At 38.8% G+C, this 23,405-nt stretch overlaps 1 protein-coding gene across 1 annotated transcript in view; it reads left to right on the top strand.

Annotated features, from left to right (window-relative positions):
- Positions 1–5,662: 5,662 nt before the first annotated feature.
- Positions 5,663–23,405, top strand: part of TYR (tyrosinase) — a 103,190-nt gene continuing 85,447 nt past the window's right edge. The window contains exons 1-2 of the mRNA XM_049889572.1: positions 5,663–6,481; positions 19,914–20,130. Coding sequence (XP_049745529.1) covers positions 5,663–6,481; positions 19,914–20,130 — 1,036 coding nt within the window. The remainder of the gene's footprint in view (positions 6,482–19,913; positions 20,131–23,405) is intronic.

Here is a 23,405-nt window from a genome sequence, read left to right as displayed (position 1 = left end):
GCTCAGGCAAAGTATGAAGTCAAGAATAAGATAGAAGGAGGATTTGTACTGTAAAGTATAATGGGCAAGTAAAATTAGCATCAGCATGAATGATAACACAGTAAAATGAAATGTCTTTGGGGCTGGGATTATACAAACAGATCTGGGTTGAAATTTTGCTTCTGCAATTTACTAGTAGTTTGACCTTAAGCATTAACATAAATTTTCTTAAATATAGAGGAATACATTATATACCTTGCAGGCTCATTTTTAGGATTAAATTAGAAAAATTATATACTAAAAGCCCAAGGTAAACATACAATTAATAATGTTGCATGAAAGCAGTTGCTGAGTAACTCCTAGGTAGATATTAGACTCCTCCTCTTCCCTAGCTAGGCATCTATTAGGGAGCTGGTAAAATGTGTCCCTATCTCTCTTTCCTTGGACTCTTTTCATAGTGAAACTTCTTACCCTCTGGTTCTATGTTGAGCTCATTGCTGGGCCCTGCCAACCTGGCTTAGTGCCTGATCCTATACCTTAAAAATTTCAGGGCTCATTTCATTCATGCTTCTCCTCCACTGCCTCTAGCTCTGTCTTTCCTGTGTCTAAATGATACTATGTGACCTTAAAAGTTCATCCATCAGTCTAAAATGTGTAAAATAAGTGTAGTAGGTACATGGGTGTTTATTTTTTCCCTGTATGTTTGAAACAATTTAGAACTTTAAAATGTATTTCATGAAATACGAAAAACTGGAGAAAATGCAATCTATCTCTCACCCATCTTCAACAATACACACACACATAAACACAATCATAATAATCATCGTCCAACATTATCATAATGTAGCATAGGTGGTGTCCACTGTATTCATTTCTAAAACCAAGTACCACAAAGTGGGTGGTTTATAAGAACAGAAATTTATTGTTTCATAGTTCTGGAGTCTAGAAGTCCAAAATCAAGTCGTTGGCAGGCTTGATTCCTTCTGGAGACTGAGGGAAAATCTGCTCCTTGCCTCTCTCCTAGCTTCTAGTGGCTCCTGGAAATCCTTAGTATTTCCAGGATTGTAGTTTCACGCTCTCATTTCTGTCTCTATCATCACATGGCTGTCTTCTCTGTTTCTTCTGCTCTTTTATAAGGACACCACTCAAGTTGGATTAAGACCCACCCTGCTCAAGTATGATCTCATGTAACTTAATTGATAACATCTTTAAAGCTGCTATTTCCAATCAAGGTTATATTCACACTACTGAGGGGTTAGGACTTCAGCATATATTTTTAAGGGAGAGAATTCAATCTATAATATCTACTAATTAGCTGGATATTGGCCAAAGTTGAGTCAGTTTGTACATCAAAAGAATAATGAATTAAACACACCAGATACATAAATTCTGTAGAAGTCTAAATACCTCGGTTGTGTTTAGTGGTTGTTTAGGGCACCAAGTAGTTATTCTAAAATTTGATAAATAAAAGGATAAGAATTAAGCATTTGCACTGTCTTTCTTATACGGACTGTATTTCAGAGAAACCAACTAGCTAGTAAGGAAAAGTTATATTTTACAAAAAAACCAAACGCGTTGCAGTTCTACAGGACAGAGTAGAACTGCCCCACAGGGTTTCCGTGGAGCAACTAGTGGATTCAGACTGCTGACCTTTTGATTAGCAGCAAGTTCTTAGCCACTATGCCACCAGCGTTCCAAAGCATAAGTTAATAAATGTGTAAGGACAGAAGCTCAGGAGTCAACCCCAAAACGCTTTCATTTTCATCCCCCACACCTAGCCCATATCAGCTCCTCTTGAATTCATCACTTACACGTCTCTGAGATCCACTCACTTCTATCCACTTCAGAGATCATCTCTCTAGTCCAAGACACATCGTTCTTGCTTGGATCACTCACATCACCTCCTGTTATTCCTACATTCACTCTTGCTCCCATCTGCACCCCACCCTACTTCTGTTCTCATCCCAACAGCCTGAGTGAAATCTTTTAAATGCACTTATGATCACAAAAACTGCCTTGAACACTTCAAGGACTACTATCTTGCCCATGTCTACATCTGCATGGTCATATCTCATTTCCATAGATTTTGCAGCTACAGCACCTTAACTATTCTTAGAATTCTTGAACATGCCGCACTGCCCCCCACTTCAGAGTCTTTGCTTATGCTATTCCTTCTGCCTGGAAAGTTCTCACTTTCACTGTCCTTCCCTTCACTAGACTTCTAGAATTTTTTCAGATGTCACCTGAAATATCACTTCCCCCAGAAATCCTTCCTGATCATGTCCGCTGAGACCAGATAGATCCCTCTCCCATCGTCCCTAATAGAGCTATTTAATTTTCTTTCATAGCAATTTAAAGTCATTTATTATGGAAAAAATGCTATTTAAATGACACGTAGCTATAAATATTATAAAGAATAACTAAAATGAATATATTATTTAATAGATTCTCTATCATCAAGGTAGAAGTCTCTCTGTTGTGCTTACTATAGCATCCCTACTTGTGAGCATATTCCTTGATAGTTGATGTGCAATACATACCTGCATTTACTGAGCTCCTAATTCTACTTAATAAAGTATTGTTTTAGCCCAGGTGTTAAGTCATAAAAAAAATCTCTCAGGACAAGGTAAGGCATTTTCAAATCATATAACCTACAGACAGCTAGAGAAAGTAAATCTGGAGTTCAGGCAAAAAACCAAAAACCAACTGCCGTCGAGTTGATCCCAACTCATAGCTACCCTATAGGACAGAGTAGAACTGCCTGAAAGAGTTTCCAAGGAGCACCTGGTGGGTTCAAACTGCCAACCTCTTGGTTAACAGCCATAGGACTTAACCACTACGCCACCAGGGTTTCCAGGCAAGAACCAGCCTAAACAGAGTTTTGTATTTAGGAAGCACGTATTGGCCATAACACTATTATACACATGGGCTAGAAGAGATAGTGGCCTATTCTGGGGAGGAATAAAAAGGTCTGTCAATTTAAGGAAATCAGTTTGGGGGTGGACAATAAGAGGACAGAGTACCTTTTAACCACTCTTCAATGCAGGCTCTGAGGGCTATGAAAAACAGACTTGTAAGAGCAGAAGCAGCAAGCCCAGTGGCATAATGGAGGATTTCTTCGTTATTTCACCAGGCAGCCTAATGGGGAAGGAGGGGGTCAAGTCTAAAACAAAACTGTTAATTAAACTGGACATGAGAAGTTGAGTTTTGCCTGCAAGTAGTTGAACAGAATTACAAAAGGTCTCATATGGGTGTAAGTAATAAGAAGCAAGACTGCCCAGAGACAAGAGGCCTTGTGTTAATCTCCGGCGGTTCTAAAAGCAAGGAGGAAGAAAAAAGATTAAGCCTCCTTGTGGAGATCATGTGATGATTTCCTAATCCTAGCCAGCAGTAGTATTTCTATGGAGACGTCTCATCCTTTTCACCCACATGCTGCTCCTTCCACCTGAAAAGGCTGCTTTGATTCTCAAGAGAGTTGTATGGAGACAGTTGTATAACAAGACAAACTTTAGCAGAAAGGACAGGAAGCAGAGCAGGCTGATAATCCAGAATCACTGGGATAAGGATGGCCTTTCCCATAAGCCTGCTCCTGAGGGTCCACACTGAGGCTTATGTGAGGATTTTCACTTTCTCTGTCTGGTACCTTAGCGTCAGGAGACCACCCAGTTTTAAGTACGGAGCAAGATAAGGGAGTCTCAGGGGGGTCAATTTTGATTTTACTACTCTCGTGCATCTGATCACTCTTCAGCTCAAACAGAGATCACCTTAGCTCAAACTTAGTATAGTTTTCAAGGTCCTCCATGGATTGGTTTTTTAGGTTTGATTTCCTATGCCCTGGTAGTTCAGTGGTTAAGAGCTTGGCTGCTAACCAAAAGGTTGGCAATTTGAATTCCACCAGCTGCTCCTTGGAAACCCTATGAGACAGTTCTACTCCATCCTACAGGGTCGCTATGAGTCAGAATTGACTCAACCACAATGGGTTTGGTTTAGTTTTTTGGCGGAAGCCTATCTGAATCCAATCTTCCAACTCAGCAGATGAAACAGCTCCCACCTCTGAATAGTTTCCCCTGCCTGATGTGTTGTCTGCATTCTCGCTGGTCTTTTCAGTGTATGCCAATGCTTTAAGCTTTTACTCAAGGTGTACTCCCTTGATTAAATGTGCATACTATTATCCAAAACTATGCAATCCTTTTCAATATCCTCAGTTCATAAAGATTCCCTTTCTCACTAAAAGTCTGAAGCACTTATTATCTATACTATTTGTATAAAAATTAGCATGAATAGTTAAAATTATTTTTTTATCCATGCATTTCAATTTCTCTATTGCACTGTACATACCAAGAAAGAATGCCTGGATTAGGTGATTAATAAATATTTGTTTAATAAATATATTAATACTTAATCATTCGGCCACTAAATTGAGAACTTTAGTCCCTGGGTAGTGTAAACAGTTAAGTGATCCACCACTAATCTAAAGATTGGCAGTTCAAATCCACCCAGTGGTACCTTGGAAGAAAGGCCTGGCTATCTGTTTCTGAAAGGTCATAGCCTTGAAAACCTAGTGGAGAAGTTCTACTCTTTAACACATGGGGTCACCATGAGTCAGAATTGACTCAGTGGCAGGTGTTTTTTTGTTGTTGATTATTGTTTTTTGTTTTTTTAATAATGATATTACAAAAAAATTTTCAAATAAATTCCTAGTTTTCCAGCATTTATGAGTGAAATAAGGTAGCTACAGAAGTTTAAAAAAAAAGTTTTCTTTGAAATGTTAACTAGCAAAAGTTTCCACAATAAAGTAGACCATGCAACTACCAAAGGGATCTACTTATTTAGGAATAATCAGAAAATGAGTGGCTAGGGAGCAGGCAAATAGCCAAATGCATCAAGATAATCAGAAAAAAAAACTAGAATTTTTTTCTGATACTTTATATGAAATAAATAACCTATAAATGTAATCAGATATAAGAAATAATCTCCGGGCTATGAAAAAACCTTTTCTACAAAGTGGAGTTCTGCAAATGTTGTGGCCTATTTATGGTCTCTGAAAAGCAACCACCTTATTCTTATATTTTGTAATATTTCCTGACCTTTCTTAATCAGAGCAGCTCTATTGCTGACATTGGTTCTCATTATCAAATTCAAATCATGATTAATTTGATAGTTAACTGACTTTACTTAAATTAAACATTATTCTTATTGCTATTATTACTATTAATCTAATCACATGAATTGGAGCCCTGGTGGTGCAGTGGTTAAGAGCTCTGCCATTAACCAAAAGGCTGGCAGTTTAAATCTACCAGCTGCTCCTTGGTAACCCTATGGAGCAGCTCTACTCTGTCCCATAGGGTTGTTGTGAGTCGGAATCGACTCAACAGCAATGGTGTTTTTTTTTTTTTTTTTAATCACATGAATTAAACTATTAATGGTGAATAGTGTTTCTCACTTTAAAATAGGCCTGTCCCATTGGTGGGATAAATGCCAAATCCAAAGACAAATTAGTCATGTGCTTTTCAGAAGATGAAAGCTTAAGATAAAGACTGCAAGTGTTTGATGTTAGAAGTGGGAGTGGTATTATATAGGTCTTAGCCAAAACATGTGATAGTCAGTGTAGAGGTAGCTAGAAAGAGAAATTTGTGGCTCTAATTAACTAGCTCAGGCAGACTCTCTGAGGATTGGAGGAAGAATGCGCCTGGTTGTTTTGTACTGCCTGCTGTGGAGTTTTCATACTTCCGCCGGCCATTTCCCTCGAGCCTGTGTGTCTTCTAAGAGTATGATGGAGAAGGAATGCTGCCCTCCGTGGAGTGGGGATGGGAGTCCCTGTGGCCAGCTTTCAGGCAGGGGTTCCTGTCAGGACGTCCTTCTGTCCAGTGCACCACTCGGGCCTCAATTCCCCTTCACAGGGGTGGATGACCGGGAGTCTTGGCCTTCTGTCTTTTATAACAGGACCTGCCAGTGCTCTGGCAACTTCATGGGATTTGACTGTGGAAATTGTAGGTTTGGCTTTTGGGGGCCAAACTGCACAGAGAGGCGACTGTTAGTAAGAAGAAACATCTTTGATTTGAGTGTCCCAGAGAAGAACAAATTCCTTGCCTACCTTACTTTAGCAAAACATACCACCAGTGCAGACTATGTTATCCCCACAGGCACCTATGGCCAAATGAACAATGGATCAAGACCCATGTTTAGAGACATCAACATCTATGACCTCTTTGTCTGGATGCATTATTATGTGTCCAGAGACACACTGCTCGGGGGATCTGAAATCTGGAGCGACATTGATTTTGCTCATGAAGCACCAGGCTTCCTGCCTTGGCATAGACTCTTCTTGCTGCAGTGGGAAAAAGAAATCCAGAGGCTGACAGGGGATGAGAACTTCACTATTCCCTACTGGGACTGGCGGGATGCAGAAGACTGTGACATTTGCACAGACGAGTACATGGGAGGGCACCACCCAGCAAACCCTAACCTACTCAGCCCAGCATCCTTCTTCTCTTCTTGGCAGGTAAGATGCAGTTGGAGTAGAAAGCTGATTGAATCATAGGCATACAATGTCAGAGCACACAGAGACCTTAGCAATCACTTCTTCAGGAAAGTCTTCATAAGCCTCCCTTCTCCACCTCTCCTGCCCCATAGCATAGGGAAGATCTCCTACGAAGAGATCTCCAAGTACCTTCTATTTTTCCTTTATAGCACACTGTACAATTGTAGTCGCATGGATTATTTGTCTAATTTCTATCTCTTCTACTGGGTTTCAAAGCTCCAATGAGAAAAGTACTTGGTGTATCATGGTATCTTCCAGCACCTGGGATGTTGTCTGGCAAATGCTTATTATTTGTTGTGTGAATGAATTAATGAATGGATGGATATTTAAATGATTGAATAAATAAATGGTACAGGCCAGTGAAGGATCCCTAGTGGTGCAGTGGTTAAAGTGCTCAGCTGCTAACCAAAAGGTCAGAGGTTGGAACTCACCAGCCATTCCACTGAAGAAAGATGCGGCAGTCTGCTTCTGTAAAGATTACAGCCTTGGAAACTCAATGGGGGCAGTCCTACTCTATCCTATAGGGTTGCTATGAGTCGGAATCTACTTGAAGGCAGTGGATTATAGGCCAGTGTTCGCAAAATTTTCTTTAAGATAAAATTCATATGGCATAAAAATTAAAAATACAAATTCTTGGCCCTATCCTAGACCATTGATCACAGTCTACAGGAGGCAGTCTTGGGAAGGCATAATTTAATATGTTTCAAGAGCAATTAGAAAAATTTAGGAAACACTGATTAATTTTTTTTTCCTAATGTGGATGAGTCCCAAGGCCCAAATAGGTAAATAATGAAGTAGCTAATATTCAGTGAGCACTTACTAGTTGCTGTTGAGTTTATTCTGACTCATAGCCACCCTATAGAACAGAGTAGAACTGCCCCCATAAGGTTTCCAAGGCTGTAGTCTTTACGGAAGCAGACTGCTACATCTTTGGCCCATGCAGCAGATGGTGGATTCAAACCGCTGACCCTTTGGTTAGCAGCCAAGGACTTAACCACTGCAAGACCACAGCTCCTTAATGAGCATTTACTATGTGTGAATTCCTGTTACAAGTGCTTTTATACATTAACGAATTTAATGCTCTTACCTTTCTCTGCTTTAAAGATTAGAAAGCTGAGGTATAAAGAGATTAGGTAACTTGCACGACATCATGCATCCAGTAAGTAGAAGAGAGAAGATTTGGCCTCATACCCTGCCTGCACAATCACTGTATCCTATTTCCAAGGATGTAGCTGCTTTGATGTGTTTAGCCAAAGGACTTAGCCCAGCCTGTCTCACTTTTTCAATTTGACTGCAGAAAAAAATTAGCTTTGATCCTAAATACTTATAAACTTTAGAGGTCCAAGGTAAGGAATTGCTATATTGAAATGTAGTAATTCCTAGTTCTCCTTTTCTGAGTCTATCACTCTGGACTAAGGACAAAAGGTAACCAAAGAAATATGCTCTTAATTACTTATCATTTTTAAACTTTGAGGGTGGAAGGCATGCTTTTCCTCCTCCCTTCCAAAAATTTCTAATGCCACACTTGGGTAGCAATGATTTATGGAACTAAGCCAATATTTTAATGGAATGAGGAGACATTTCCACTATAATCACTGCCTCACATGGCAGTTTTGAAACATGGACCCCCCCAGCCACACGCGCCCCATCCAAGTTCACACAACTTTCAAATGGAGCCTATTAAAAAGTGGCCACTGTCTAATTTTGGTGTCACTAATGCCGGCTATTAATAGGCAGAATGAATGTATTTGTGCAGAAAAGGGTGAAAAATGTGCTGGAAAAAAATCTTACTCCACAAAGCCTCAGACTTCCTACCTTAATCTGTGAAGTACAAACCTCTCCTCTAGCTCCCACGTACTGTCTTACTGCTTAAAATACTGCGAAGCTTTGATGTGGGATTTTCAGTGTCACTTGTAACACCCTGCTTACCTCTACAGCTTCACATGACCCGGAAAGCCTGGAGGATTATCTAAATTACCAAAACTGTTAGAAAACTCACACTGAAGCTTAAAAGATAGTTACTAACTCGTTTTTAATTACATTCGAGGTGTGCTATCTGGTGATACCCAGATGTATATTCGTGATTTTTTTCTAATCACTTATTGATTATTGAATGAAAATGTTCTCTTTTTCTTCATTATGTGGCCAATTTTATTACTTTTTCAAGCAAATGTTTTGTGTCTAGTGGGTAAACACTGGCTCGAAAGTATTAAAACATTAACTTCAGCCTGGTTCTATGATTAAACTCCTGTGTAGTAACTGGTTTTAAAAATAAAATTAGGATACAGGGTGGAGGAAAAGTAATGATGAAAATCAAGCAAACATCAGTTTAAATAAAGAAGGAGAAATGAATGAACTCTTGTCTATTTGTGGTGTCGAGGGGTGATGGGTGTCAGAGTGGCAGTTAAACCCAACTATAGTTGGCTGTTCTCATTTCTTCACAAAGCCCTCTGGTTACAAAGTCCTTCAAAAATTAAGATTCTGTATACATTGATTTAATTCATAGGTTCTCAGTATTAAAATCACCTAGGGAGCTTTAACAAAATGACAAACAACCAAACAAAAACTTAACTTGGGCTTCTGCTCCACTCGTCCAACTTCTGCCAGAAATTCAGATTCCAGTGGTCTGCATCTGGATTTTCAAAATCTTCAAGTGTGATTCTAACCTGCGGCCAGCACTGAGAATCTCTGATTTAATTAATATGGAAATCGGTGTTTTATCTCTTTATTTTCATTTTATAAACACAGGTTCTGTATAGACACACCACTAATGTGAATGCTTTCGATTCAAGAACTGAACACTCAATTTAAGAACTAGACTGTTTTGTTCAAGAAGAGATCAAATAGCTTAATAAATTGGTTAATAAAATTTAAGTACGAATACATCAGCTCAACACAATTAGACCCAATGTTATGTAACAAGCACATAAGCTAGCTATAAAAAGAAAAACCCTATCAGGGGTAGCTGTGGTGATGGATCAAAAAAGGAGAGAGAAAATATATATATATTTTCTAGATGATAAAAAATAAAAAAATTTTTTTTTTTTTTAATAAGAAAAATGTGGCCAGGAACTTCACTCACCAGGTGAAAAGCACATCACATGGAAGCAAACAGTGGGAAGAAAAAAAAAGTCACATTTCAGCAGAGATCATGGGTTTTGGGTAACCATAGCAACACCTCAGTGATATAACAGTTTTTCTTTTTTTTCTTTATGAAAAAGACTCTGTGGAATGTCATATGGTTTACTTTTTTTTTAATTCAAATAACCTCTAATGCCATAATAGAATCTTTGCTATTGAAAGTTTTTAATAATTGGCTATTCATTGCTATTTCTTTAATAGAAGGCAATCTAGGCTTACCTTCATCATTAATGTTTCTTTCCATTTCCCTTTTTTAATTTGATTTGAGCCACTTGTTTTCCCACCATATGTTATAGATCACCTGTGGTGAAACAGAAAAAGAAGAGAGCCTTGGGCAAAAAACCTGAACTCAAATTGTCTCTCTTCTACTTTCCAAGTGATATTGGGCAAGTTATTTAGAATCTCTGACCTTTAGTTTTTTCACAAGAAAAAAATGGGTATCAAATACCACATATGCCTGTTTCCCATGTTGATGGAAAGGCTAAATGGAATGGAAAGCAGAACAATGTAGTAAAAATAACATAATATTTTGAGCCATTTACTTAGCTACAAGACTCTGGGCAACTTAACAACAAAAAGACAAACCACCAAATCGAAAAATGGTCAGAGGACTTGAACAGACATTTTTCCAAAGAGGATAGATATTCAAGTGGCCAACGAGCCTGTGAAAAGATGCTCAAAATCATTCGTCATTGCCGTCGACTTGATTCTGACTCTTAGTGACCCTATGGACAGAGTACAACTGCCCCATAGGGTTTCCAAGGAACAGCTGGTGGGTTTGAATTGCCGACCTCTTGATTAGCAGCCTGGGTTCTTCAACACTATGCTACGAGGGCTCCTATTAGCCATTAAAAAAAAAAAAAAAAACAGTGCTGTCGAGTTGATTCCGACTCATAGCGACCCTATAGGACAGAGTAGAACTGCCCCATAGAGTTTCCAAGGAGTGCCTGGTGGATTCAAACTGCTGACCCTTTGGTTAGCAGCTGTAGCACTTAACCACTACGCCACCAGGGTTTCCCCATTAGCCATTAGGGAGATGTAAATCCAAATTACAATGCGATACCAAAAGAAAAACAAACAAACAAAAATCACCAAACCCATTGCTGTCAAGTCAACTTTGATTCATGGTGACCCCATGTGCTACAGAGTAGAACTGATCCATAGTGGTTGTTTGGCTATAATCCTTATGGAAGTAAATCATCACGCCTTTCTTCCATGGTGCCAATGAGAGGGTTTGAGCTGCCAACCTTTAGGTTATAGTAGAAAAGCGGAAACCACTTACACCATCCAGGGACCTATTAGAAGGGCAATTGTCAAAAAACATCATGTTGAGTTAAATAAGTCAGTCACAAAAGAACAAACACTGCATGATCTCACTTATATAAAATGAGTAAATATATAGGAACCAAAGATACTAGCGATTCCCAGGGATGGGAGGGAGTGTAAAATGGGATGTTTTTGCTTAGGGGTCATTGAGTTTATGTAAATGGTGGTGGTATGATTTGGAAAATGATAGTGTCTTAGTCATCTAGTGCTGCTATAACAGAAATACCACAAGTGGATGGCTTTAACAAAGAGAAATTTTTTCTCTCACAGTCTAGTAGGTTACAAGTCCAAATTCAGGATGTTGGCTCCAGGGGAAGGCTTTCTCTGTCAGCTCTGGAGGAAGGTCCTTGTCCTCAGCCTTCCCCTGGTTGAGGAGCTTCTAAGGCACAGGGATCCCAGGTCCAAAGGATGTGCTCTGCTCCTGGTGCTGCTTTCTTGGTGTTATGAGGTCCCCAACTCTCTGCTTGCTTCCCTTTCATCTCTTGAGAGATAAACGGTGGTGCAGGCCACATTCCAGGGAAACTCCCTTTCCATTGGATCAGGGAGGTGACCTGGGTTAAGGGTGGTATTACAATCCCATTCTAATCCCCTCAACATAAAATTACAATCACAAAATGGAGGACAACCATACAATACAGGGAATCATGGCCTAACCAAGTTGATATACACATTTGGGGGCGGGGGGGACAGAATTCAATCCATGACAGATAGCAAGAATTGTTGCACAGCTTGAAGAATGTAGACAATGTTAATGAATTGTGCTTGCAGAAACTGTGGAGACAGCGTACATTTCTGTGTATTTTTACTACAATAAAATTAAAAAAAAAAGACTCTGGGCAAATTAATTATTCTGAGACCTTACTATCTCTAAAATTAGAATAACATATTTTAAAGCATTGCTGTGAAGGAATTAAATATGTTATAGTAAAATGGCTAGTCTGGTAACCAACATATTATTTTCGTTCCACGTATTATAATCATATTTGTAAAATTATATACCCATGTTTTTTACATATGCAAAGAACATGCAACCAGTGTTATAAAAAAAAAAAATATATAGAGCCAGTTAAAAATGATTTGATGGCTTGTCCAAAGGTTTTGTATCCAGTTAGCAGTTGAGCACAAACTGCACCATCTAGAGACCTTAATATTTATAATAACTGTCATTATTAAACACTATAAACTTGGCACTACATACTACGTATGAGGCCCTGGTGGTGCAGTGGTTAAGAGCTTGGCTGTTAACCAGAAGGTCAGCAGTTCGAATCTACCAGCTACTCTTTGGAAACACTATGGGGCAGTTCTACCCTGTCCTATAGGGCTGCTATGAGTCAGCTTTTCATATATTAGATTGTTTGATCTTTGATAAAAAGTTGCTATATTTCTCATTTACACATGTAAAACTTTGATAATTAGAGAGTTTAAAGTAACTTATCCAAGGTCACGTAGCTAATAAAGTGTCAGTACTGAAACTCAGGATTCCCTGACTGCAATCTCCATGATCAGAACCACAGTGCCAACTCCTTTGCCATATCAACTAGAAAGACAATCACTTGGGATTCAGTTTTTTTAAATTATTTCTAGAACTAGGGTAGATTTCCTTCTTGTAACTTGTACCCTCAGTCATTTGAACACTTAGTCACTTGGCAGTTGGCACTTCAGCCAAAAATAGTTCCATTCACACCTTTCTAAATTAACCCAGCCTGCTGTAGGAGTTTTTAGCCAGCAGGATCTTTTGAAAATATTCTGAGATGGTTTATTATTCAAACAGGAATGAAAATTATTCTGTCTGTGTACCCACTGTGGTGTCTAGTTAATTGACATTATAAAGGAATTCAATACATTGCATTCAAGGCAAAAGTTAGTTTTAATCAACCATTCATTCCTTAGCCATTTAGAGTGAATATTAAATGTAAAGGATATAGCTTTGGAATCAGGAGCCTGTGTCTGAATGTTCTGACTCTAGCTCTAAACATTATGCAGCCTTGGATAAGTCACTCAACATTTCATGTTCTCAATTGTCTCATGGACAAAAGAATTAGAAATGGCATGAAACCCAAGGAAAACTACAAACTCCTATTTGTTAAGCCATGTACTGTGATATTTTATAATTTTTTATATCAAGATATGTAATATAATTTCATATTTTAGATGAGTCATTTTAGACTTAGCCAGTCTAAATAACTTGCCCATTGTCACATTGCTAGGAAGTAACTGAGCCAAAATTGAAGCCCAGGTTTACTTGAATCTGGAGTCTAGTGCTTTTCTATTACGTTGTTGCTGTTAGGTGCCAGTAAGTCAGTTCTGACTCATAGCAACCCCATGTACCATAGAACGAAACACTGCCCAGTCCTGTGCCATGCTCACTATCGTTATGCTTAAGCCCATTGTTGCAGCCACTGTGTCAATCCATCTCATTGAGGGTCTTCCTCTCTTTCGCTGGCCCTCTATTTTACCAAGCATGATGCCCTTCTCCAGGGACTGATCCTTCCTGACAACATGTCCAAAGTACGTGAAATGCAGTCTTGCCATCGCTGCTTCTGAGGAACTTTCTGGTTGTACTTCTTCCAAGACAGATTTATTCGTCCTTTTGGCAGTCCATAGTATATTTAATATTATTCTTCACCAACACCATAATTCAAAGGTGTCAACTCTTCTTTGGTCATCTTTATTCACTGTCCAGCTTTCACACTGAAAATACCATGGCTTGGGTCAGGCCAGCTTTAGTCTTCAAGGTGACATCTTTGCTTTTCAACACTTTAAAGAGATCTCTTTCAGTAGATTTGCCCAACGCAATGCATCTTCTCATTTCCTGATTGCTGCTTCCATGGGTGTTGATTGTGGATCCAAGTAAAATGAAATCCTTGGCAACTTCAATATTTTCCCTGTTTATCATGATGTTGCTTATTGGTCCAGTTGTGAGGATTTGCCTTCTTTACGTTGAGACGTAATCCATACTGAAGGCTATGGTCTTTGATCTTCAACAGTCCTTTTCTTCAAGTTCCCAAGTCCTTTTCACTTCCAGCAAGCAAAGTTGTGTCATCTGCTTAACACAGGTTGTTAATGAGTCTTCCTCCAATCCTGATGCCCCATTCTTCTACATATAGTCCAGCTTCTAAGATTATTTGCTCAGCATAAAAAAAAAAAGTTTTTTTTTTTTCAGCATAGGTATGGTAAAAGGATACAACCCTGATGCACACCTTTCCTGACTGTAAAGCACACAGTATCTCCTTCTTCTGTCCAAACAACTGCCTCTTTGATCCATGGACAGTTTCCTCATGAGCACGATTAAGTGTTCTGGAATTCCCATCCTTCACAATATTATCCATAATTTGTTATGATCCACACAGTCCAATGCTTCTGCATAGTCAATAAAACACAGGTAAGCATCCTCCTGGCATTCCCTGCTTCCAGCCAGTATCCATCTGACATTAGCAATGATATCCCGGGTTCCATGTCCTCTTCTGAATCTGGCTTGAATTCTTGGCAGTTCCCTGTTGATATACTGTTGCAGCCGCTCCTGAATGACCTTCAGCAAAATTTTACTTACATGTGGTATTAATGACTTTGTTCTATAATTTCTGCATTTGGTGGGGTCACTTTTCTTGGGAATGGGCATAAATATGGATCTCTTCCAGTCAGTTGGCCAAATCTTCCAAATTTCTTGGCATAGACGAGTGAGCACTTCCAGCACTGCATCTGTTTGTGGAAATATCTCAATTGGTATTCCATCAGTTCCTGGAGCCTGGTTTTTTGCCAGTGCCTTCAGTGAAGCTTGGGCTTCTTCCTTCAGTACCATCGGTTCCTGATCATATGCTACCTCTTGAAATGTTTGAAGATCGAACAATTCTTTTTGGCATAATGACTCTGAGTATTCCTTCCGTCTTCTTTTGATGGTTCCTGCATCGTTTAATATTTTCCCCATAAAAACCTTCATTATTGCAACTCTAGGCTTGAAGTTTTTCTTCAGTTCTGTCAGCTTGAGAAATGCTGAGTGTGTTCTTCCGTTTTGGTTTTCTGTCTCCAGCTCTTTGCACATGTCTCTATAATACTCTACTTTGCATTCTTGAACAGCCTTTCGAATCTTCAGTTCTTTTACGTCACTACTTTTTCCTTTTGCTTTAGCTGCCCGATGTTCAAAAGCAAGTTTCAGAGTCTCTTCTGACATCCAGTTTGGTCTTTTCTTTATTTCCTGTCTTGTTAATGACCTCTTGCTTTTTTCATGTATGATGTCCTTGATGTCATTCCACAATTCGTCTGGTCTTTGGTCACTAGCATTCGACAGGTCAAATCTATTCTTGAGATGGCCTCTAAATTCAGGTGAGATATACTCAAGATCGTACTTTGGCTGTTGTGGATTTGTCCTAATTTTCTTCAGTTTCAGCTTGAACTTGCATATGAGCAATTGATAGTCCGTTCCGCAGTCACCCCTGTCCTTGTTCTGACTGATGATATTGAGCTTTTCCATCATGTCTTTCTGCAGATGTAGCCAACTGGATTCCCGTGTATTCCATCTGGAGGGTTCCATGTGTATAGTCACCATTTATGTTCGTGAAAAAAAGTATTTGCAAAGAAGTCATTGGTCTTGCAAAATTCTACCATGCAATCTCCAGCATCGTTTCTATCACCAAGGCCATACTTTCCAACTACCAATCCTTCTTTGTTTCCAACTTTCCCACTTGAATCACTGGTAATTATCAGTGCATCTTGATTGTGTGTTCGATCAATTTCAGACTACAGAAGCTGGTAAAAATCTTCAATTTTCTTCATCTTTGGCCTTAGTGATTGGTATGTAAATTTGATTAATAGTCATATTAACTGGTCTTCCTTGTAAGCGTATAGATATTATCCTATCACTGAGAGCGCTGCACTTCAGGACAGATCTTGAAATGTTTTTCTTGATGGTGAATGCAATGCCATTCCTCTTCAAGTTGTCATTCCCCACGTAGTAGACCATATTATTGTCCAATTCAAAATGGCCAATACCAGTCCATTTCAGCTCACTAATGCCTAGGATATCAATTTTATGCACTCCATTTCACTTCTTGATGATTTCCAATTTTCCTAGATTCATACTTTGTACATTCCAGTTTCCAGTTATTAATGGACGTTTGCAGCTATTTCTTCTCATTTTGAGTCGTGCCACATCAGGAAATGAAGGTCCCAAAAGCTTGACTCCAACCACGTCATTAAGGTTGACTCTACTTTGAGGAGGCAGCTCTTCCCCAGTCGTCTTTTGAGTGCCTTCCAACCTGGGGAACTCATCTTCTGGCACTATACCAGACAAAGCTTTCACTGACTAATGCTTTTCAGAAGTAGACTGCCGGATCCTTCTTCCTAGTCTGCCTTAGTCTGGAAGCTCAGCTGAAACCTATATACCATGGGTGACCTTGCTGGTATCCAAATTCCAGTGGCAAAGCTTCCAGCATCACAGCAACACACAAGCCCCCACAGTATGACAAACTGACAGCATGTGGGGGGTTTTCTACCACGTAATACTTCAATACTAAATGGTACCTTAGTGAGCAAAAAAGTAAAAATAGCTTTTCTTAGTTTCTCTCTTGTAACACAGTAATCCAAAAAAAAAAACGTTGTTGTCAAGCCAATTCCAACTCATAGCAACCCTATAAGGCATAGTAGAACTGCCCCATAAGGTTTCCAAGAAGCAGCTTGTGGATTTGAACTGCCAGTCTTCTGGTTAGCAGCCAAGCTCTTAGCCACTGAGCCACCAGGGCTCCTTGTGACACAGTGGAAACCATTATTAGGGGACATGGTTTATTCCCTTCTATTTTATTATGATTTAATTTGCTTTAACAAGCTATAGATTCCAAACTCACTGGGACAGGACATGGATAGGATCATCTTGATTATTTTCAACTGTGGTGAAAACAAGTTGACCAGAAAGGCTTTTCACTTTTAAAATGTTGTTCTGTGTGTTTTGCCTGCTGTTGGTAGATTACCAATTGTGAAACGGGGCTTTAGATCCTACTAGCTTTTTATACTCTTCCAAACTCAGGCTCAGTTTCCTCAACATTAAAATAGTGATAAGATCATATAAACCCACAAGGTAGTTGTGCAAAATTCAATGAAAAAAATGTACAAAGAGATATCCCTCTCATGAGTTGGATAGAGTAGGAGCTCACTGTATGTTTAAGAAAAATGATTTATTTTCAGAAATACATTCCAGGGCAGAAACTGGTATCAATCACAAAACTAATATATGTAAATGAGTGTTTCCTACATGTTTCCTGCTGAAGATTCATGGGTTCATTTAGTAATTTGTTCCTTCATCATTCAAATATTTATCAAGCCTTTACAGTGTGCCAGACACTATTTTAGGTCTGAGAATAAAGAAATGAACATCGATAATAACAACAAAAAAAAATTGTACTCATGGAGACTACAATTTCATAAGGAAGGTGATAATAATTTTCTATTGAGGGAGATAAAATGAATAAAGCTTAAGCTGGTAAACATATGCCTGTGAATGTTTAGTGATGGTAGGGTGGGATGGCCTGAGCTTCATCTATTAATTCAGGATTTATGCCTCAATATCCAGCTAATTACTCCATCTCATTGAATTTATGACATCAGTGATTTTAGATACAGCATTAAACTTATGTACTGTTGAGGAAAAACCTTTAGAAATGCTGTCAATTCAACTAGGATGAATTGTTTTTAACCACTTGGAATTTTTGTTTTATTCTTATTGAAAGAGCTCTTTTAGATTTTTCAGCCACATATTTTTATCATAGATTACTCTTCTGCCTACCCTTGAATAAAACTATAAGCAAAATAATTTGATGATGGGTTCCTAAAACTTCTTTACATTTAGAGTCAGATTTTTCTGGATCATTTTTTAAGTTAGAGTCAAAATGTCTGTTATTTTCCTCTCAAGATGTTTTACTCGGTCTTGAAGAATAGAAAGAAGAAATAAAGCCTCATTGGTTAGGTTCAGCAAGGGCCAAGAGGCCAGTGAAGTTACAGGAGTGGATGAGGAAGAGTAATGGAAAACTTGCATCAGTCAAGATTCCAGCAGAAAGTAGATCATGCACTCAGAGTAGGTTATATTAAACCCGTTGCCGTTAAGTTGGCCCCCAATCCATGGAGACCATACGTGTTACAGAATGGAACTGCTCCAGAGGGTTTTCTTGGCTGTAATCTTAACAGAAGTAAATAGCCAGGCCTTTCTTCCATGGTACTACTGGGTGGGTTCGAACTGCCAACCTTTAGGTTAATAGTCAAGAGCAAACCATTTTCACCAACCCGGGACCTCAAGTTACATTAGGAGAATTTATTAACAAAGATGTGATTAGAGTTTAGAGAAACCAACAAAAGGCGGTGCAACATCTTGAGGCTGGCAACAGTTATTACTACCTCTAGGCCTGAAGGGTCAAGGGGAAGGAGAGGTTCCTGGATCTTAGAAAGGGAACCTTAGTGGAGAGACTTTAGTAGGGGGACATAAAAAAAAATTTTTTTTAACCCAAATTGACTCACCAGAAAGGTAACTAAGGAAATAATTAGTCCAAACTCACTACCCTTCTGCCCTCTGAAAAACCGCAGTGTGTTCATTAGGCAAGCTCAAAGGAAGCAAAAGGGCAAAAGAGCCAGTCGTTGCAGCCCACAAAAATCAGTTTCCTAGAGTACATATCTGGGTGAAGATAGGGAAAGCTTTAATAGTGGAGCAAACAAAATGTTTGGCACACGGTCTCCAGTACCCATTGCCATTGAGTCAATTTCGACTCATAGCAACCCTGTAGGACAGAATAGAACTGCCCCACTGGGTCTCCAAGGTTGTAAATCTTTCAGGAAGCAGACTGCCACATCTTTCTCCCACAGGTGAACTGCTTTTCGGTTAGCAGCTGAGCACTTTAATCACTGTGCCACCTGGGCTCCTAACCAGGCTATAACTATATTTTATGTTACATCAAAGGCATTTCATATCTAGAGTTAACTACAAACTAGATATAGGACTAGAATCTTCTTCTAGATTTTAACCTAGAAAATGCTTAAACAACTTTGAATTTTGAGTCCTGCTGGTCTACACGAACGTACAAAGTGCGCTAAAAATGGAATCAGAAGGCTTGGGTTGGTGTCTCAACTCTACCATTTACTTGTCATATAACCTGGGAAACATTACTTACTTGCTCTGAGCCTTGGTTCCCTCATCTGCAAATGTAGAAAGCAAGGCTGTGTGATTTAAATAAAACGTATAAATAAAACTTTTTATTATACAAACATGAGGACTTCTCATCTTAAGATGATGATTCTCAGGTTAGTTCTAGCTAAATTGTTGTTTGAAAATACTATCAACAATATAACTCAAAAAAAGGCATATTTAATGACAAAGAAAGTGCAAAGTAAAATTATTCACACACCCTGTCATCTTCAGCATCATAAGGATCGATGATAATAAAACTGCATATTGAGTGCTTACTATTGGTCATGCCATGTGCTATGGGCTTTTATTATACAAAGAAATGACTTGTCTCTATTATTTCCCTCCTAAGACTCAGCACCCAGCCTAACATATAATGAATGTTCAACAAGTATTTGCTGAATTAATTTCCTCTTTAAATTTTTTCAGTAGTTGTAGATGTATCTATTATTGTCACCATTTGACTAGATGAGGCCTATAGGGTTGCTATGAGTTGGAATCAACTCGACGGCAACACATTTACAGGGAACTTAAGGCATTTTCCTAAGTGGGAGATACAAAACTAGAATCCTATTCTAGGTTTTAACTTGTACAGCTTATTCTGCAACTCTCAGAAAGCTGCTTCCTTCAAAAATTTAAAAGATTGATCTCCTGCTGATTAACTATGGTAATCAGGAATTAAAGATAGTAATCAGGAATTCCAAGCTCCCCACCTTCCCTTTTGAGCAAGAGGTGACAGTTCCTCTAACATAAAGGTGTCTCGTGCAGATCGTCTGCAGCCGAATGGAGGAGTACAATAGCCGTCAGGCTTTATGCGATGGAACACCTGAGGGACCCTTACTGCGCAATCCTGGAAACCATGACAAAGCCAGGACCCCGAGGCTGCCCTCCTCAGCTGATGTGGAATTTTGCCTGAGTTTGACCCAGTATGAATCTGGCTCCATGAATAAAGCTGCCAATTTCAGCTTTAGAAATACACTGGAAGGTAATGCTTTTTCTTTCAATCATTTTTACTTTGTTTTTCTGAATTCGTGTTTACAGTCTTTTGTCTAAAATCCCAGCCCAGTGGTGTTTGCTAATTCAGAATTTTCTGATTTGAATAAGGACATATGAGGGATGGACAGACGCATGAACGGACAGACGGACAGTCAACTACCCCTAGTAGAGTCTGGACAGCACACTATAATTCAACACATTAATAATGTTTCAATAAATTGTATCGGCTTTTGTGTCTCTGCTTCATGTCCTTACCATTTTTATTAGTACTTTCTTCCCCTTGGGCATAACTCATTTTATACCTATACTGTCCCAGGCCTGGAATCAGCCATATCGCTAAAGAACTATGATTCTTTTCAGTGGCAAATGATATTAGAGACTATTACCTAGGCACAGATTTTGCTCACTGGAGAGGCACATTATCTCAGAACCTGGACAGGGCTGGGATGTGAGTTGTCTTGGCCTACAGGTATTACTCAAGCGATCTAAAGCTGTGAGGAGAGCAGGATTAGAGGAGCAGGAACAAAGACAACCATTTTACTCTGCTCTCTCAATAAATGCGTGTGGAATTGAATTGTTGCTTTTGAGTGAACCTTGCAGTTATTGCTACTCTTTTTATCCTTTGGGGGATTTTGAAAGGTGCGTAATGTACTTCCCATGGAACAGATTCTCACAGTCAGTGCTGGAATGGAGGAATTGCTGGGGTTTTGTCTACTGAAGTCATTTGTGTAACCTCAGCTTCCCTCTTAGATTCCAATGCTGAAATAAAGAATGGAGATGTGCAATTTATGAGTTGAGTAAAAGAGACTTCATATTCCCAAATAAAACAAAGGAAAATAAGACTGTTAGAAGAGACAGTCTCCTGAGTAGGCTGAATATGTGGGTCCCATGGAGTATGAGTAGTTAGGTTCACAGAAGAATCTTCCTTTGTGCAAATCTCTGAGAATCCCTAGTGTCCTCTATTTCACAATCAGGGATATTACGAATTTTTTCAGAAGTAGATCACCAGGTCCTTTTTCCCAGTCTGTCTTAGTCTGGAAGCTCCACTGAAACCTGTCCACCATGGGCTGCTGGTACTGGAAATACTGGTGGCTTAGCTTCCAAAATCATAGCAACACACAAGCCCCACAGCACAACAAACTGACAAATGAATTGTGGCAATAAATGGTAGCTATATTATATGAAGCTAGTACTAGTTACTGACAACTGAGTTGTCAGTGATTAACCTCTCTGACAATTAGCTTAGAAACTAAGTAGGGATTCCTGAGAAAATAGATCATGGTAAGCCAAGTTTAGTAGGGAAACAAATGAGGATGAGGACAGAAAAAAAAAATTCTGGAGATAGGCCCAGGGATATTTCAGGGGGAGTTCCCAGGAGTGAGGAGACTGCATGAAGGTCCTGGTACCCAAAAGTGAAAATGGTACAGAAACAAGAAACAACTTTAACTCATTGGTGTGTTCCCGAACTTGAGCACAGTACCTGATGTATATTAGGTGCTCAAGACCTATTGGCTGACTGATAAAATAATGAATAAAAGAAAGCAATAATCATAGCATAAGACAAAGTCTCAAGCAGAACTATGATAGTCTGTATCCTCTTATGTGACACCACCTTGTTTCTAACTACACTCTTCTAACAAATTCAACTTAGAATCATGGAAAATTAAAGTTGGAAGGGACTTAACGTATTCAATTAAACTTTCCACACTATGCTGAGATATCCAGTATGATAGCATTCTTATATGGCCATTCAGAGGCAGGAACAACCTATCTCACATGGGAGAACCAGGAAGTTCTTGGAAATTCCATTCAACTTAAAGAGCACTCCATGAACCTCGTACAGTGGGAAATTATGAAGTATGATACGAAGACATGCACAGATGAGACACTACACAAAACACATACAGAAAATACAATATGATGACAGTGTAAAATGATGTGTAAAAGCATAGGTAAACCAGAAAGACTTCTCAAAAAAGGACAAAATGGAACTGGATCCTGAAATATCAGTAATTGCTCACAAAGCAGACAAGAGGAGGAAAGGCATTTCCAGCAGTGGGAACAACATATGCAATGCAATAGAGCTATGAAAGAGTGAGATTAGTTACAAAAGAATGAGAAGTTGGAATTTAGGGTTTGTAGAAGGAAATAGCAAGAGGTGTGAGGAGTTTAAAATACATCATGTATGTCAATATTTCTCACTTTTCCCTAGAGGAAAAAAAATTATATAGACTCCTAAGAATATATCCACAGAACCCTAAGGAATTAAGAACCTAAATTTTTTCCTATGCAGGTGTCTTTCAATCTTGCACTGTAAAAGAGCTGTTCCTTAGTACTACACTAAAGGTTTGTTATCACTTCGAAAACTCAGTGTCTAAAAATCTCAATATAACTTGATCTTCAAGGATATGTCTAAAAACTTTGGTTTATAGAACACTTCTATAGACAATGGGAGGTTTTTAAGCAGGTAACTAACATGATTCTATCTGTATTTCAGAAAGATTTAATGCTAGTAGAATGTAGAAAGAATAATCAGTGAACAGTTGGCAGATGATGGATGGTAAGGGCTTGATCTAAGTTAGCGACAATGAGGATGAAGATGATTTGCTTAGAGCATAAAACCAGGAGCTCTTGGTGACTGACTGAATGACACAGAAAACTATGAACAACTTAAGAATGATTCTGAAACTTCTACAATTGACTTCCAATAATTGGTCCTTGTTGCCCTCCTAAGCAAATCTATCTTTATATTCAATCCTTTCTTTGTTACTGTGACTTACATACACTTAACTGGGATGTTTCTGGCCACTCCGTCTGCTAGCATCTGGTGAGGAGCAATCTAAAGCGTTTTAAATGAGCTTTTTTGAGGGCTTTGATGAAAGATAACGGAAGTTTTAAAATTATGAATTGATTTTTTTAAATGAACAGTGTATATATTTTCAGAGAAAGGTCAGCTGGCTAGCCACAAAGACATCTCAAAGGATGGTCTATTTTCCAGTTATCCAGCCTGAGTAATGGGTTTTCTTAAGATATCCAGAAATGATCAGCTCACAACCACAGGCTCAAAATGTAAATTTTACTGAGATTGTCTGTTTAAAAAACAATGGCAAGGAGTTTTTTTTTTAATGGGATGATACACTTCCTGTAATTGGAAGGTACAAGTCCTCTCCTAGAAACCTTCTTTTTTTTTTTTTTAATTTTTATTAAGCTTCAAGTGAACATTTACCATTCCAATCAGTCTGTCACATGTAGGTTTACATACAT

This window comes from Elephas maximus, chromosome 7 (genome assembly GCF_024166365.1).
Source record: "Elephas maximus indicus isolate mEleMax1 chromosome 7, mEleMax1 primary haplotype, whole genome shotgun sequence".
Classification (NCBI taxonomy): domain Eukaryota; kingdom Metazoa; phylum Chordata; class Mammalia; order Proboscidea; family Elephantidae; genus Elephas; species Elephas maximus.
Note: the sequence above shows the minus strand (reverse complement) of the source record. Positions and strands in the feature narration are given on the sequence as shown.